Raw genomic sequence first — 17105 nt, forward strand, 5'->3', positions numbered from 1 at the left:
GCAAATGATATTTTAGTAGAACTATGACATTTCTGTAACCAAGAATGTATTTGAATCCCACTTTATTTTTGAATTTTTTTAAGTATATGTGCTGCTGAAGCAAGCATTATTTTTGTATATTCCTACTTGGTTAAAAAGCTTTTTCCTGTATCATTTTAGGAGAAAAGTGTGTGTGTGTGTGTGTGTGTGTGTGTGTGTGTGTGTGTGTGTGTGTCTGTCTGTGTGTGCATGCATGAGGTGGGAGGTAAAGAGAGAGAGGAAGAGAGAGAGAGAGAGAGACTTCTTTTTTTAAATTTTTTTATTTAAGAAAGGATTAATGAACAAAAACATAAGGTAGGAGGGGTACAACTCCACACAATTCCCACCACCCAGTCTCCATAACCCACCCCCTCCCATGATAGCTTTCCCATTCTCTAGCCCTCTGGGAGCATGGACCAAGGGTCGTTGAAGGTTGCAGAAGGTAGAAGGTCTGGCTTCTGTAATTGCTTCCCCGCTGAACATGGGCGTTGACTGGTCAGTCCATATTCCCAGTCTGCCTCTATCTTTCCCTAGTAAGGTGTGTCTCTGGGGAAGCTGAGCTCCAGGACACATTGGTGGGGTCTTCAATCCAGGGAAGCCTGGCCAGCATCCTGGTGGCATCTGGAACCTGGTGATTGAAAAGAGAGTTAACATACGAAGCCAAACAATTTGTTGAGCAATCATGGATCCCAAGCTTGGAATAGTGGAGAGGAAGTGTTAGGGGGGTACTCACTGCAAACTCTAGTGTACTTCTGCTTTCAGGTATATATTTTGCAGTAGTTTATGGATACATGTACACATAAGCTCTCTCTCACAGAAACTGGTGTATATCTAGGTTATGGGACTTTGTTAGAAAGTGAACTACCTGAGATGAAATTAGAGTGTACTATAAAAGGAAAGGTCTCACCCGAGTAATGAAACTGAAGGGTTGTCATTCCACATGTGAAGTCTCTAGACACAGTCTGTGGTGAAGCATGTTGAGGTGGCAATCGTTGCGTTGGTTAGGTTGTGATCGGCGGATGCAATATTATTTGGTTTGGATTGGGAGATGCATACGGGAAAGTGGGCCCTATCCAAGGGTTCCAGGACTGGGGGAAGTAGGGGCTCTATAGTGGAGATGTGAGGTTCCTGCTGTCTTAGGGTTTAAAAAGACAATCGATAGTTAATGTTATCATCACATTATTTGTTAATTGGGTTAACTTTGAAAAGTCCCTTTGTTATGGTTTGCTGTACAGTATCCAGTATCTTGTATATAGCTGTGCTATTGGATGCTTCTAATCTACTTGGTCTAGGCTTTTGAGAGAGTTCGCATATCAAATACACAGCCTATATATTAAAAAGATTCAGTTTGTGTTTTGAGAAACTTTGAGACATAACAATTAATTTTCCCCCTCTCATATTAATTAACTACTGATTTATATGTCTACATTTTCAGAGGAGATCCAAAAGGCTAACAAACATATGAAAAACTGCTCTAGGTCACTGATTGTCAGAGAAATGCAAATTAAGACAACACTAAGATACCACCTCACTCCTGTAAGAATGGCATACATCAAAAAGGACAGCAGCAACAAATGCTGGAGAGGATGTGGGGACAGAGGAACCCTTTTACATTGCTGGTGGGAATGTAAATTGGTACAGCCTCTGTGGAGAGTAGTCTGGAAAACTCTCAGAAAGCTAGACATGGACCTTCCATATGATCCAGTAATTCCTCTCCTGGGGTTATACCCCAAGGACTCCATAACACCCAACCAAAAAGAGGTGTGTACTTCTATGTTCATAGCAGCACAATTCATAATAGCTAAAACCTGGAAGCAACCCAGGTGCCCAACAACAGATGAGTGGCTGAGAAAGCTGTGGTATATATACACAATGGAATACTATGCAGCTATCAAGAACAATGAACCCACCTTCTCTGACCCATCTTGGACAGAGCTAGAAGGAATTATGTTAAGTGAACTAAGTCAAAAAGATAAAGATGAGTATGGGATGATCCCACTCATCAACAGAAGCTGACTAAGAAGATCTGAAAGGGAAACTAAAAGCAGGACCTGATCAAATTGTAAGTAGGGCACCAAAGTAAAAACCCAGTGGTGAGGGGTAGACATGCAGCTTCCTGGGCCAGTGGGGGGTGGGAGTGGGCGGGAGGGATGGGTCACAGTCCTTTGGTGGTGGGAATGGTGTTTATGTACACTCCTAGAGAGAGACTTCTTACCAAAGTTCCAGTGCAACTATACTGGAAACCTCTCTAGGTACCTTCACATCTCCCTCCCCCCATTCCTGCCATTAACCACCCTAGTTTTCACAGTCTACAAGTCATGTTTTCTTTTTCACAAGTTTATTTGTATTAGTTCTTTATAGTCCACATATAAGTGAAATTGTCTGGTAATTTTCTTTCACTTTCAAAGTATCTTAGAGAATCTTCATACGTTTTTACAGGACCTTCAGCAGTTTGCATTTCCACTAACAGTACACCAAACATTTTCTCTGCATTTTCACCAGCACTTCTTACCAGTCTTTTTGATGTAGGCTATTCTCACGGGTGTCAAGTTTGATTTATATTTCTCATTGTTTGATTTATATTTCTTTAATGATTTTGAGCAGTTTTTGCTTATGTCTTTGGGTCATCTATGTTTTGTTGTTGTTGTTTGTTTTTGGAAGCATGTCCACTCTGATCTTTGTTGTTGTTGTTTGGTGTTTTTGTTTTTGCCACCAGGGTTATCACTGGAGCTCAGTGCCTGCACTACGAATTCACTGTTCCTGGCCACCATTTTTTTGCCTTTCTGATTTTTATTGTATAGAACAGAGAAAAATTGTGAGAGAATGAGGAGATAGAGAGGGAGAGAGAGAGATGGATACCTGCAGATCTGCTTCACTACTCATGAAGCTTCCCCCCTTTAGTGGAGAGCCAGGGCTCAAACCCAAGTCCTTGCACTTGGTAATATGTGTGTGTAACTGGGTGCATCACTGCCTCCCGCCCTCCATTCAGATCTTTTACCCACTTTTCAAATAGTTACTTGCTTTTGTTATTGTTGTTGAGTTGTTTGATTTATGTACTTTATATCAATCCTTTGTCAGATATATGATAGGTTACTTTTTAATTTTGTGATAATTTATTTTGACATGTTTATTTTGTTTATTTTTGCTTAGTTGCCCTTGCCAATGGAGTTGAATCTCCAAATACATTTCTGATGTTAAGATCTTGGAGTTTATCAGCTATGTTTTCTTTAATGAATTCCTTTTTTTAAAAAATTTTTATTTATAAAAAGGAAACACTGACAAAAACCACAGGATAAGAGGGCTACAACTCCACACAATTCCTACCACCAGAACTTCATATCCCTCCCACCCCCTGATAGCTTTCCTATTCTTTATGCCTCTGGGAGTATGGACCCAGGGTCATTATGGGGTGCAGAAGGTGGAAGGTCTGGCTTCTGTAATTGCTTCCCCGCTAACATGGGCATTGACAGGTCGATCCATACTCCCAGCCTGTCTCTTTCTTTCCATAGTGGGGCGGGGTTCTGGAGAAGCGGGGCTCCAGGACATATTGGTGGGGTCATTTGTTCTTTAATGAATTCTATAGTTTGGAGTCTCATATACAAATTCTTAATCTATTGTGAGTTAATTTTATGTACTGTCTTAAGTAATTATCTGGCTTCATTTTTTACATGTGCTTGTTCAGTTTTCCCAACACCACTAGTTGAAGTAACTTTCTTTTCTCCATTGAATGGTTTCGGCTGCTTTGTCAATTCAGTGGGATTGGGAAGTAGATTGTGACAATATTTAATTTTAAATAAAAATAGTCATAATAAGTGCACATTATTATTAGATACCTATATATGTGTGGGTTTATTTGTGGATTCTATTTTATTTCATAAATCTGAGTACCTGTTTGTGTTCTAAAACAATACTGTTTTGATTAATGCTTTGTAGTATAGTTTGAAGTCAGGTCACATGACACTTCCACTTTTATTTCAGAATTGTTTTGGCTATTTCTGGTGTGTATGTGTGTGTGTGTGTTGTGTGTGTGTTTCCCTAAAAATTAAAGAGTTGTATAAGCTGGGGAAATAGCATAATGGTTATACAAAAAGTCTTTCATGCCTGAGGCACCAAAGGTTCTAGGTTCAATCACCAGCATCACCACAAGCCAGAGCTAAGTAGTGCTCTGGTAATAAATAAATAGATAAATAAATAAATAAATATAATTTTCTTGAAGAATGCCTTCATAATTTGATAAGGATTACATAGAGGTTATAAATTATTTCAGATAAAGTGACTCTTTTGACAACATTCCACTTTGAACAAAGGATATCCTTTCATTTATTTACATATATATATATTTATACTTACATTTATATTTTGGGTAGAACAGTAGAGAAATTGAATGGAATGGTTGAGGTAGAGAGAGTCATCTGCAGGATTATTCCATCGCTCATGAAGCTTTCCCTCTGCAGGTGGGGACTGAAGCCTTGAACCTGGGTCCTTGTGCACTGTAATGTGTACATCTGACCAGGTGTACCACTACCTGGCCCCTTCTCTATTTCTTTTAATGTTGTCTTACAGTTGTAACTATATTTCATCTTCATTGTTATATTTGCTCTCAAGGGCTTTTAGTTACTTACTTATTTATTGATTTGATGCTATAATAAACTCTACTTTGCCACTTGGCAAGTAGTCCAAAGCAAACACAAATAAAGCTTCTTGGCCTCAATTTCCTCTGTGTAAAGTAGAAATGTGGAGCTAGTTGTATTTTCAACTACTGATTTTAGTACTAGAAACAATATATTAATTCACACAGTACTTAGTAGTGGTTACTATATTATCATTTTTAATGATGTCCTGTCATTTATCTGATAGCTTCCACTTAGAAGTAAATGCTGCTTGAGTAGATAGTAAATTTCATTGTTTAATAATTATTTAATATCTTTAAAGAAAATGTAGTGCTGACAAGGTGTAAAATTTAGATATTTTAATTATAATTTTCTTTCTTTCAGAATTACTTACTGTCATCTACCTTTCCAGAGTAAATGGCTCTATGTTGGAACAGAAAGAGGAAATACTCATATTGTAAATATTGAATCTTTCATTCTTTCTGGATATGTCATCATGTGGAACAAGGCAATTGAACTGTAAGTTTGAACTTTTGAACATCACTTTTTTGTTGTTTAAATATTTATAGGTAATATGACATGTCAGATTTCAGAGTTATTTGAAATATCTTTACCTAACTTTAGATTTTTTTTTTTTTGACAGAAATGCAGCTAAAATTTTTTAGAGTAAGAATATATATTTACAGAGCCAGGGCCTCACACATGTGCAGTTTCACTGCTATCAGCACAAATTTTTCTTCATAAAGCCAGAGAGACAGATAGGAAAAAAAGAAAAGAGAGGGCAAGACACACAAAATCATCAAATCTTCCCTCTGTGGTACAGCACATCCATGTGGTGTGGTGCAGGACTCAAACCTGGTCCTCATGCTAGACATGTACACTAATTGCTGAGCTAACTTTCCAGTCTTCAGAACTGTTTTTATAGGTAGGTCTTGTAGCTGCCCAGGGGATTTTGCAATGGATAGATTTTTTAGATGATAGATGATTTTCAAGCATTATCCTGTATTCCTGGTATCACAGGTGCCAGAGTGATGGCTCTACTTCCTCTCTCTCTCTCTCTCTCTCTTTCTTTCTCCCTCTCATATTAATAAATAAAATTTGAGTGGTTTGACTGAAGATTGGTCTGTCTCTATTCAAGGAAAGTTGTCCTCTTTGACTGATCAGGAGGCTTCAGGAGGGTTGCACATGGAGCAGTGAGAGAGGAAGGGGCCACTTGCCTAGCCAGCAAGATCAGCCCAATCAACCCTGACAGTCAGTAGGGGTATACAGATTACACAGCCAGACAGAAAGTATTTTAGAAATGGATGGGGGCTAAGGAGATATGGTAGCATATCAGGCTTTCAGACCCCAGAGATCCCAGTCTCAGTCCCCAGTGCTACCATATGCCAGAGCTGAGCTCTACCTTCTCCCCTTCATTTTCATTTCATAAATAAATGCATTTTTAAAAGTTAAAAAATAGATTTCATAATATTAACAGGTTATTTTAAACAAAAATTTAAATTATTAAGGCTTGTGTGTATAAAATTTGATAATGTAATACAGCTCATTCTCAAATTTATACTTGGAAATTATCTTTTTTTATTATCTTTATTTACTTATTGGATAGGGACAGCCAGAAATTGAGAGGAAATGGGGAGACAGAGAGGAAGAGAGACAAATACCTGCAGACCTGCTTCACCACTTGTGAAGCTTTCCCCATGCAAGTGGGGGCTTGGGGCTTGAACCCGGGTCCTTGCGTATTGTAATGGTGTGCTCAATTAGGTGCACCACCACCCTGCCCTGGAAATAATCTTAATTTCATTAGAATCAACCTAAAGGTTGGCCATTTCCAGTGGGATTGGAAAGTAGATTGTGACAACATTTAATATTAAATAAAAATAGTCATAATAAGTGCACATATTTGTAATATTTGTAGTTTACTTATCTCTTGCCTCATTAAAATATTGTCTTAAGTTTAAAGGAGAATCTTTCACATTGTGATGCATGCAGTTATTTGGGTGTGTATATATTGGCAGATACTACTTTGACACTATTTAATTTTTTGTACATGTAAGATGTGAAATACCCCAAAAGTGAAACTCCATAGAATTCCAACTTGTAGTGCACATACAATCATTCTAGTTACTGCATTAATCAAAAACACAATTTTTTCTTTTAAAATATGTAAGACTTCACGCATCCTATATATCACCTATATGTAATCTAAGTTACATAATAATTCCTCTCCAAAACTCCTATGAAAATTTCTTACTTGGAGGTAGGAAAGATAGTATAATGGTTATCCAAAAAGTCTTTCATACTTGATGTTCCAAAGTCCCAGGTTCAACCCGCTACCATAATAAGCCAGAGCTGAACAGTTCTCTGGTAAAACAAACATGTATTTTTTCTTTCTTTCTTTCTTTCTTTCTTTCTTTCTTTCTTTCTTTCTTTCTTCCTTCCTTCCTTCCTTCCTTCCTTCCTTCCTTTCTTTCTTTCTTTCTTTTCAAATTTTCTTTATTATCATTACTTACTTATTGGATAGAGACAGTCAGAAATCAAGAGGGAAGGAGGTAATACAGAGACAGAGAGACACTTGCAGCACTGCTTCACCACTTGCAAAGCTTTCTCCCTGCAGATGGGGACCAGGGGCTCAAACCCAGGTCCTTGCACATTGTAACATATTCACTCAATCAGATGCTCCACCACCCAGCCCCCTTTTTCCTTTCCTTTCCTTTCCTTTCCTTTCCTTTCCTTTCCTTTCCTTTCCTTTCCTCTTCCTCTTCCTCTCCCTCTCCCTCTCCCTCTCCCTCTCCCTCTCCCTCTCCCTCTCCCTCTCCCTCTCCCTCTCCCTCTCCCTCTCCCTCTCCCTCCCCTCCCCTCCTTCCTTCCTTCCTTCCTTCCTTCCTTCCTTCCTACCTTCCTTATCTCATTTATTTAATACAGACAGGAATTTGAGAGGGAAGGGGGAGATAGCAAGGGAGAAAGAGTGACACCTGCAGCACTGATTCATCATTTGTGATGCTTCCACCCTGCAGATGTGGACTGGGGGCTTGAACCTGGGACCTTGCACACTGTGACATTTGTGTTCAATTGCATGTGCTATCACCTCACCCCCAAACACCTATTTTCATGAAGCTTTACTGTAATTTTTCTTTTTTTTTCAGCCTACTGTAATATTTCTAATAAAACTATTAAACCTATTTTCAGTGTTTCAGTGTGCTGGTATATTACTAATAGGGCAAGTTTTTATAAGTTATATTTTGCTACAGTGTTCTTTATACATTATGTCCAAATGGGTCTTTAAGCTACTTTTATATTACATTTTTTAAAGTAGTAATTTTTTCAAAGTTATAATTTGCTCCCATTTTATGGGGGGAGGGCAGATGGTTTATAGTTTATAGTATAGTGGTTGACACATGGACACAGCTTTTTATCTTCCCATGGTAGGTATCTACAGAGCACTCTCACCCCCAGCTTAGGATCTTTTCCATCATCATACATCAAGATCTCAAGACCCACCTTATCTACTCTTAACCCCTTCATCCCCAGTCTTTTGCTATGGTGCAATATACGCCTCCACTCAGTCCAAGTTTTATTGTGTGTTTTCTCTTCCTGTCTCTGTTTTTTAAGTTCTACCTGGAAGTGAGATCATCTGCTATTAGTCCATCTCTTTTGGCTTATCTCACTTAACATAGTGGCTTCCAGCTCCATCCAAGATGAGGCAAAGGATCTGACTTCCTCATTTTTAACAGCTGAGTAATATTCCATCATGTATATATATTTTCTTAGCCACTCAACTTTGTTGGGTATCTGGGTTGTTTCTATGCTTTCGCTATTACAAACTAGGCATTTTGTGACTGGAGCTTGAGAGGAATTGCTGAAACATTTTTTGTTTTTCCTTTTCTACCATAAGAGTTATCACTAAGGCTCTTTGCCTGCATGACAACTTCACTGCTCCTGGAGGTGATTTTCCCTCCTTTTTTTTCTGATAGAAACAGAGAGAAACAGTGGGAGAGAGGGGCATCTGTAGAACTACTTCACCACTTGTGACGTTACTCCCCTAAAGTTGGGGACTTGGGACAAAATAACATGGACACTCTACCAGGTACACCACTGCTCAGCCATAAACTGCTGAATTCTTACTGGAGTGATTCTGTGGTTCCTGGGACAGTTTCCTTCAATATGCAGAGGCAGAACATTGGTATCTTGGGCATAGAGCTTGCTACTGCTAAGCAGGTATCTACTCAGTTATAAGTCTAGAAATGTCTCCCAGATTCTCCCTCGTAAGGTAGCTCTTCCAGGTTCGAGCTGCTGTGAAGTCCCAGAAGGAAACCAGATTCCCACTACAGATAAGGGTCAACCAAGGTGAAACTTTGGTGGAGATGGAGGGACTCATAACTTCTTCCTGCTGCAGTGGGAAAATGACGGCTAGTGCCTGGAGTAGATGCTGGTGTGAATCTCTCATGGGTGGAGCAGAGCGGTAGGGGCACAGATCCCTTTGTAGAGGGTGGAGGGCCATGTTAGGCCCTGGAGTTTGCCAATGAAAGTGGGCCCCTGACCAGACAGCACTATGGCAGAGACTTGGGGTGGGCCCACAGATCTCTCTTGTAGTGGCAGGAGGTTGATACTGGGGTCTTATTGCCTCGTGATGAGGCAAAGCTGCAATGGAAACCCAGGATGGACCCCCTGGAGTCCCTTTGCTGAGGCATTTTGTCTGGAGAAGGGCCCACCTGTTGTCCCTGCAGATGATTGCCTATAGGAAGCAGTCATGGATGTGCCTTCACCCTTGGATCTCTACTGCGGAGACAGGCCGACAGAGCTGAGGCTACACTTCTTTAGGGAACAGATTCTGCTTCAGAGTTGGGTGGGCAGATCTAAGGGTCAGAAATTTCCACTGGCAGATTTCTCTACTGGAGGTGGGTGGACTGAGCTAAGACTCATGTTACTCTGTTACATTTCTCCCGGTAACTTCCCTCTGCTAGGGGAGGGGAGCAGCTGGGATTAGAGAGGAAAGCAAAGGCCATTAATACAATTATTAGCTATCTTGCTAGAATCTTCATTTAAGAATCTCAAATTCTGTGGTGTCAGAACCACACCCCAGTCTTGTTGTTTTCACCAGGCTGGCTTCACGGATGGGTAACAGATGACCCAGAACCCACGGCTGGGTTGTACGCAGTATCTCTTTATTCATGCAGGACACAGTGCAATCTATACCAAGCTAAGCTAAACTCACTAAACTGAAAACAATCTTGTCCTTATATATATATACTAGCCAAGTAGGGTGGGGACAGGATGTGACATAGAGAGGGTGGAGAGAAAAGTGACTGGTAAAAATCAGGGTATGACAAGGAGAAGGGGCGGAGCAGGCAAGAATTCTACCACTGAACCACCAATGCACTGGAGGGAAGGTGGTGCTTGTTAACAGCGGTTATGTAAATAGAATGAAGTGGTTATGTAAATAGAATAGTGTTAAGCAGGGGGGATTAAACTAATGAAACAGACGGGATTTTTAGAAGCATACCAACAATTCCCCCTTTCTTTTTAACTAATGGCCATAGTATCAGGATTGTGGGGTGAACAGAAACCTTTGTCGTACAGGCGTTTTCAAAAGAACTGGCATAAGACATGGAAAACAAAATAGGCGAATAGCAATAACCAGTATGATGCCAAGGGGAACATTTCTTGCCTCAAAGGGCAAGGCCTAGCAGGCAAAAGGGCATTTCTTGCCTCTGGGAGCGCTTCATGCCTCTGGGGGCATCTCTTGCCTCAAAGGGCATTTCCTGAATTTGTGGGCATATAAGGAGGGAGAGTTTTCTGACTCTGGGGACAGAGCCTGCAGGCGAGGGTACATGGTCTATAAAGTCTCAAGGCAATTGGCTGAAGTTAGTCTTTGAGAAACACAGCAGCGTGTAGCAGTAAGTCCGATGAAGGTGTCAGTCCAAAGTAGCTGACCACAGAAGAAAATGCCAAGGGATGAAACACTGCATGTCTGTCTCGATGGGGAATGTCAGCCACCAGAATTCTGCTTTTCTGTAGAGAGTGATCTTTGGAGTCTGTGAATCTGTTTCTTCAGGTTGTGCCAGCTCACATCATTGGTTTCCAGGGGTGTGTTGTAATCATTCCATCTTGTGGACGATGTCAGAGAACAGGATCCAAATGGATTTCCAGGAATTCCATTTGAGTAGATGCTTTTTCATGTGAAGACTTGACAGCTGAAATTCACTTACTTGTCAAACAAAACTTGTAGCAGATTAGAAGTTTACTATAATTGATAACTCCATTATAATTGGAAGTCCTTTCTAGTATGATTTTAAGGTTGTTTAAACAGTATAAACTCAATAAAATGTGGAAAGGTAAACAGAAGAACCACGGTAGAAGCCTCAGGCATGAGAATAATTAACATAATCATTGCACTATCTGCCCTGCCCATAACTCATACCGTTTCAGGATTAAACGTTTCAGATTTATGCCAAGACGTAAAAAAGAAATCAAAGGAGGGACAAAACAATTTTTTGGATTGTTTCTGGATGTAAATAAACAATCTTGTACTAGCCCAGTAGGGTGGGGACAGGATGTGACATAGAGAGGGTGGAGAGAAAAGTGACTGGTGAAAATCAGGGTATGACAAGGAGAGGGGGCGGAGCAGGCAAGAATTCTACCACTGAACCACCAATGCCCTGGTGGGAGGGTGGTGCTTGTTAACAGCGGTTATGTAAATAGAATGAAGTGGTTATGTAAATAGAATAGTGTTAAGCAGGGGGGATTAAACTAATGAAGCAGAAGGGGTTTTTAGAAGCATACCAACACAGTCTCAGGAGGATTTGCAGAGGCTTTGTCCCTTAGGCCAAAGGGACACTTTTGTACTTTGCTGAGAAGGGTTTACTGCAGTAATTCCAGTTTTTATCTAAAATTTCAAAGTGTCCTGCTTCAACCTTGGAAGAATATACTTGCAGTATTGGTGCCCTTGGTTTGCTAAAAAGCCTCCCTGTTCTCCAGGGAGTCTCCTGATAAAATCTTCTTTCTTGAGCTTGCTTCTCATTACCTCTCCTCTCCTGGACTTCTCTACTTCTTTTGAAGTTGGGTTCTCCTTGTAAGACTTGCAGCTATTTTTTCCCCATATTATTACCTTCTACTGATATATGTGTGTGTGAATATATATATATATATGTATATTATTGATTTAATAATCATTAACAAAATTATAGGATAATAGGTTACAGTTCCATACAGTGCTCACTGCCAGAGTTCCCTGTCCCATCCCCTCATTGGAAACTCCCCTATTCTTTATCCATTTCTGAGAGTATGGACCAAAATCCTTTTTTTTAAATTAGTGATTTAATAATGATTAACAAGATTGTAAGGTAAGAGTGGTATAATTCCATACAGTTCCCACCACCAGAGTCCCCTGTCCCACCTCCTCCATTGGAAGGTTCCCTATTCTTTATCCTTCTGGGGGGCATGAACCAAAGATCTTTATGGGATACAAAAGGTAGAAGGTCTGGCTTCTGTAATTGCTTCTCTATTGGACATGGATATTGGTAGGTTAATCCATACCCCTAGTGGGTATGGATTTCTATCTTTCCCTACTGGGGTTGGGATTTGGGGAGGTGGGGTTCCAGGACACATTGGTGAGGTTGTCTACCCAGGGAAGTCAGGTTGGCATCATGGTAGCATCTACAACTGGTGGCTGAAAAGCATTAAGAAAGATATAAAGCAGAACAAATTGCTTAATAATCAGGAACCTAGAGGTAAGAATAGAGCAGATTTGGGGTCTTCATGTTGGAAGAAGCTAGGAAGTCTATTTTAGGTATATTCTTTTTTTTTTTTTTTTGCCTCTAGGGTTATTGCCAGGGCTTGGTGCCTGCACTACGAATCTACTGCTCCTGGAGGCTATTTTTTCCTTTTTGTTGCCCTTGTTGTTTATCTTTGTTATTGTCATTGTTGTTGTTGTTGTTGGATAGGACAGAGAGAAATGGACAGAGGAGGGGAAGATGGGGAGGGGGAGAAAGACACCTGCAGCCCTGCTTCACCACCTGTGAAGCGACCCGCCCTGCAGGTGGGGAGCCGGGGACTTCGGGATCCTTACACCGGTCCTTGTACATCCCACCATGTGCACCTAACCCACTGTGCTACTTCCCAGCCCCCTACTTTAGGTGTATTCTAAGGGGCCCATGGCTTTACTAATTTTTTACTGAGATCAACATCTAATATGCAGATAGGCTAAAAGTATTATCTAAGAGGATTGTTTCAGAGTTGGGGATATGACTAGAAAGCTGGATCAGGGCAGAGAATAGCTCCCCAAAATGGGAAAAGTATATAAGTACCATTAACTGTAAACCCCATCTGTCTGACCTAGGGTCCATGTCTATTCATATTTAGCACAGGAGCCTATGTAACCTCTGGATCCCTGTTGATCTGAACTTGCATTCAATGGTCATAGCTAGGAACATTCTAGGCTGCACTCATTTCAGGACCAGACTTCCTCGAGACTTGCAGTTATTTTATCCTGTCGTAGGTCTATGTCCCACCCTAGTCTGAGTCCCACCCTAGTTGATCATCTTGGCACCTTTCCCAAAGAGAAGTACATAGTGAAAAAGCGAGAGGAGAGATAGCACAGTACACTTCATCACTCATAAAACTTTTTTTGTGGGGAGTCAGGCGGTAGTGCAGCAGGTTAAGCACAGGTGGTGCAAAGCACAAAAACCCGTGTAAGGATACAGTTTCGAGCCCTCTCAGCTCCCACCTGCAGGGGAGTCACTTCACAAGTGCTGAAGCAGGTCTACAGGTGTCTGTCTCTCCCCCTCTGTCTTCCCTTCCTCTCTCCATTTCTCTCTGTCCTATCCGACAGCAATGACATCAATAACAACAACAATAAAACAAGGGCAACAAAAGGGAATAAATAAATAAATATTTTTTAAAAAACAAACTTTTTTTTGCTCATGGCCTTCCCATGTGTTGCCAGAAGCTTGGACCCAGGTCCTAGCACACAGTATAGTGTATGCACTATACCGGCTCTGTATGCACATTAAAAAACAAGCAAACAAATATTTGGGAAAACGCCAGACCCATGATCTTAGGTTTTTAGAGGCAATAAATAGACTGCAATTTAGTGCTTGTTTTGATATTCTTAAGATATGAGTAATAACATAGCTAAATGTGACAGAACATCAAATTTCAGAGCATTTACACATATTTGACATTAGTATATTTATCATTTGTGTTGAGAATGCTGTTAAATAAGAAAATTTATTATCTATACAGATCAAACATTTCACCACTCCTACATTTTCTTTCATATTCATTTGCTCAACAAATCTTTTTCAAAGTTTAAATTAGAAATTCCTTTCTAATTAAGCAAAATGGCCATTGCAATATATTTTGAGTGTCATGCTGTAATTCCATAAGAAATATACCAAGAAAGAAAAAAAATACACCAGTATATACATAGGGTTTCAAAGAAGTCTTTGTGAAGGAAGTTATATTTATATTGAAGAGTGGGGTTTTATTTAGCTGAGTGAAAAATTGGACAGGAGTGAGGGTGTTACCAGAAGAGGAAAAAGAAATTTAAAGATGGAACATGATACAGTTTTTGTTTCATGTACTATAATTTTAAGTATTTTACTTGGTTAGAATGGCTTCACTGAAGAATTGCAGTGTTCATTTGTAGGTAAGAAATTCTGTAGAAGAAAAAAAGTTTAGGCTCTCCCAACATTTTTTATATGAAATATTTCATATATTCACTAAATTTTCATAGTGTACACTTTACTATTTGTTGTTTCAATCAAAATAAGTGATGGGATGTTGTGGTTAATTGGGTTTTACTAGTTACCAAATAGATGAAGGACTATGTCTCTTGTCAGAGGCATTTATACAGTTATAAGACATTATACCTGTGTGTAAATGATATGTTACACATAAACATGAAGAGCTACACAAAATTCTTTACTTTTTAAATGAATTTCTGTTTAGTTATTTTCCTTCCTGAATATATTCTAAAAACTCAAGGAGTAATTTATTTGCAATTACTATAATGTTTACAATAATCACTACACCCCACTCATTGAGTATTTACTAAGTTTTGGCACTATGTTAAGTGATATATACATATATATACATAGAATATATATACATATATATATATTTATATATTCTAGCCCTTAAAATTATTCATTAAAATAGTAAGTATTGATACTACTATCTCCAGTTTTAGCTGGGGAAACTTAGGATAAAACTGCTAACAAAGTTTCTAGTAAGTCTGTTCTAGTCCTCTGGGATACTATGGGGAGCTGATGTTTGAGAAACCTAGAGTTACTTAATTGGTCACTTTGCTCTGACTCCAAAGAGTTTCTAAAGCATAAATTTTGTTGATTCTTGCAGAATCTTTGATAGTTTGCATGTGTTCCTAAGAAATAAGCTATGTCTCTATAATAATAATAGGATTAATCTCTATGATTATGAAGGAAGTGAAAAAAAAAGTAAGCAATTAATATTTATTTAAAAAAATTTATATTTATTTATTTTCCCATTTGTTGCCCTTGTTTTTTATTGTTGTTGTAATTATTATTGTTGTTGTTATTGTTATTGTTAGATAGGACAGAGAGCAATGGAGAGAGGAGGGGAAGACAGGAAGAAAAACGCAGACCTGTTTCACCACTTGTGAAGCGACTCCCCCTGCAGGTGGGGAGCTGGGGCTCGAACTGGGATCCTTAAGCCAGTCCTTGTGCTTTGTGCTTAACCCCCTGCACTACTACCAGACTCCCAACAATCATTTCTTATTACATATATCTGTGAGTTCATGTAGGAATTATAAAAGAAAAATGCGAATATCAGAGCAAAGTAAATACAAAGTTAGATTGACAGCATTAATCTCATCTTTATGCTTATAATTCCTGTTATTGATTGTTCTAGTTTACTGGATAAATAAGACATAATTAGAAAACTAGCAAGAGATTTTTCACTTTAAATCAAGAAACCCCTGTTTTCTTCTTCAATAGTAAAATCAGAGAGTTTACATAATGCCAGAGGAATAGTTCGTCAGGTGGGAATCTACCTTGCCATACACCCAGCTCAGGCTCAAGTCCCAGCTCTAGTGCTGTGGTGTCTCTCTCTCTGTCTCTCTGTCTCTGTCTCTGTTTTTCTATTGGTATGAAAAAAGCACCCTGGGAGTGTATATGATATATGTGTGAAGCCCAGGCTGCAGGGGCTGGGGGAGAACTCCACTTAAAAGAATATAAGAATATCTTAGGTATGTAGAATATCTTAGGTATGTAGAATCAGGTATGTAGAATTTTTGATGAGCATGTTTATAGAATCAACCTTGTGACTGTATGTTTTCTTTTATCTATAAAAGTAAAAGTTCACTTTTCAAAGTTCAGAGCCCTAGATATGGCAACAAGCATATAGGGTAATAAAGCTCCCATTGCTCTGTGGATCTATATTTTTAATGTGATTTGAAAAAACAAAAAACATACATCCAATTAGGGGAAAGAAAACTAACTATAAAAAAAAGCATTCTCATTCAAAATAAACAGAAGCTAAGTTCCACTAGAATATGATAGGGAATTCCAGTGTAGTGTCAATTTCTTAGTTTCAGTTTCTAATGATAGGTTATCTTAGTGGTTTTGTTTTAATTGTTGTTTTGGGTTGATTTAACAGATCCACAAAGACTCATCCAGGTCCGGTTGTACACTTAAGTGATAGCCCAAGAGATGAAGGGAAAGTGAGTATCATGATGCCATAATTCTTGTATTTATTTTTGAAAAAAAAAAGTGTTTTGTACCTAAAATCTAGCATAGTTTACAACATTTAGTGTAATCTTAAAATCTGTTGCATGAATGAGCAAATAAATGAATGTTTTTATTCACATGACTAATGGTTACAAATTCTTTAGTTTCACCTAAAGCTAAACTTGGTATTTCTGGATTTTGAGGAAGGCATGTAGCATGTGGAAAACTTTTATTTTCAAATATTTCATTCTTGAACTTAATGATATGATTATTAATAACATTCATCATTAGCCTATTTACTCAGTTTTGGTAATGGTAAGTGAGTAATATTAAATAATCATAAGTTGAATAATCTTATTTTCATAAATAAATAATAATTTATGATGTTCTCAGACTGCAGAAATAATTTCATAATTATAATGTAGAAATATTTCATAATTTTCTTTTGGTGAGGAAACAAAGTTGATGACATAAAAAAGATCACTTACATTGTAAATGTTGTATCTCTTCAAGTATGTACTATAGAAGCACTGAAATAAATTATTTTGTATAGGTTTTTTTTTTAAAGGATAGAAACTGAATTAGCCCAATACTGGACATAGACTTGTGTGTATCACTCAGTTTTCCTCAGCCTGCCTTGTCTACCCCACCTGACCCTAAGCCACTGAAAGGCAGACACTGTTTAACACCAACACCAACTTTTGAATAAAGGGGGGATGCTTTTTCTTGTCTTGTGAATCTGCAATGAAAGCAAGAGTTACTTAAACCAACC

General features: G+C 38.8%; 1 protein-coding gene across 1 annotated transcript in view; it reads left to right on the forward strand.

The window, feature by feature from the left end:
* Window positions 1-16326, forward strand: part of LOC132536531 (syntaxin-binding protein 5-like) — a gene marked incomplete at its 3' end in the record, with an annotated part of 117854 nt that extends 101528 nt beyond the window's left edge. The window contains exons 6-7 of the mRNA XM_060184532.1: window positions 5013-5147; window positions 16263-16326. Of these exons, the coding sequence (XP_060040515.1) occupies window positions 5013-5147; window positions 16263-16326 (199 nt within the window). The remainder of the gene's footprint in view (window positions 1-5012; window positions 5148-16262) is intronic.
* Between the last annotated feature and the right edge of the window lie 779 nt (window positions 16327-17105).

This window comes from Erinaceus europaeus, unplaced genomic scaffold (assembly GCF_950295315.1).
Source record: "Erinaceus europaeus unplaced genomic scaffold, mEriEur2.1 scaffold_313, whole genome shotgun sequence".
Taxonomy (NCBI): domain Eukaryota; kingdom Metazoa; phylum Chordata; class Mammalia; order Eulipotyphla; family Erinaceidae; genus Erinaceus; species Erinaceus europaeus.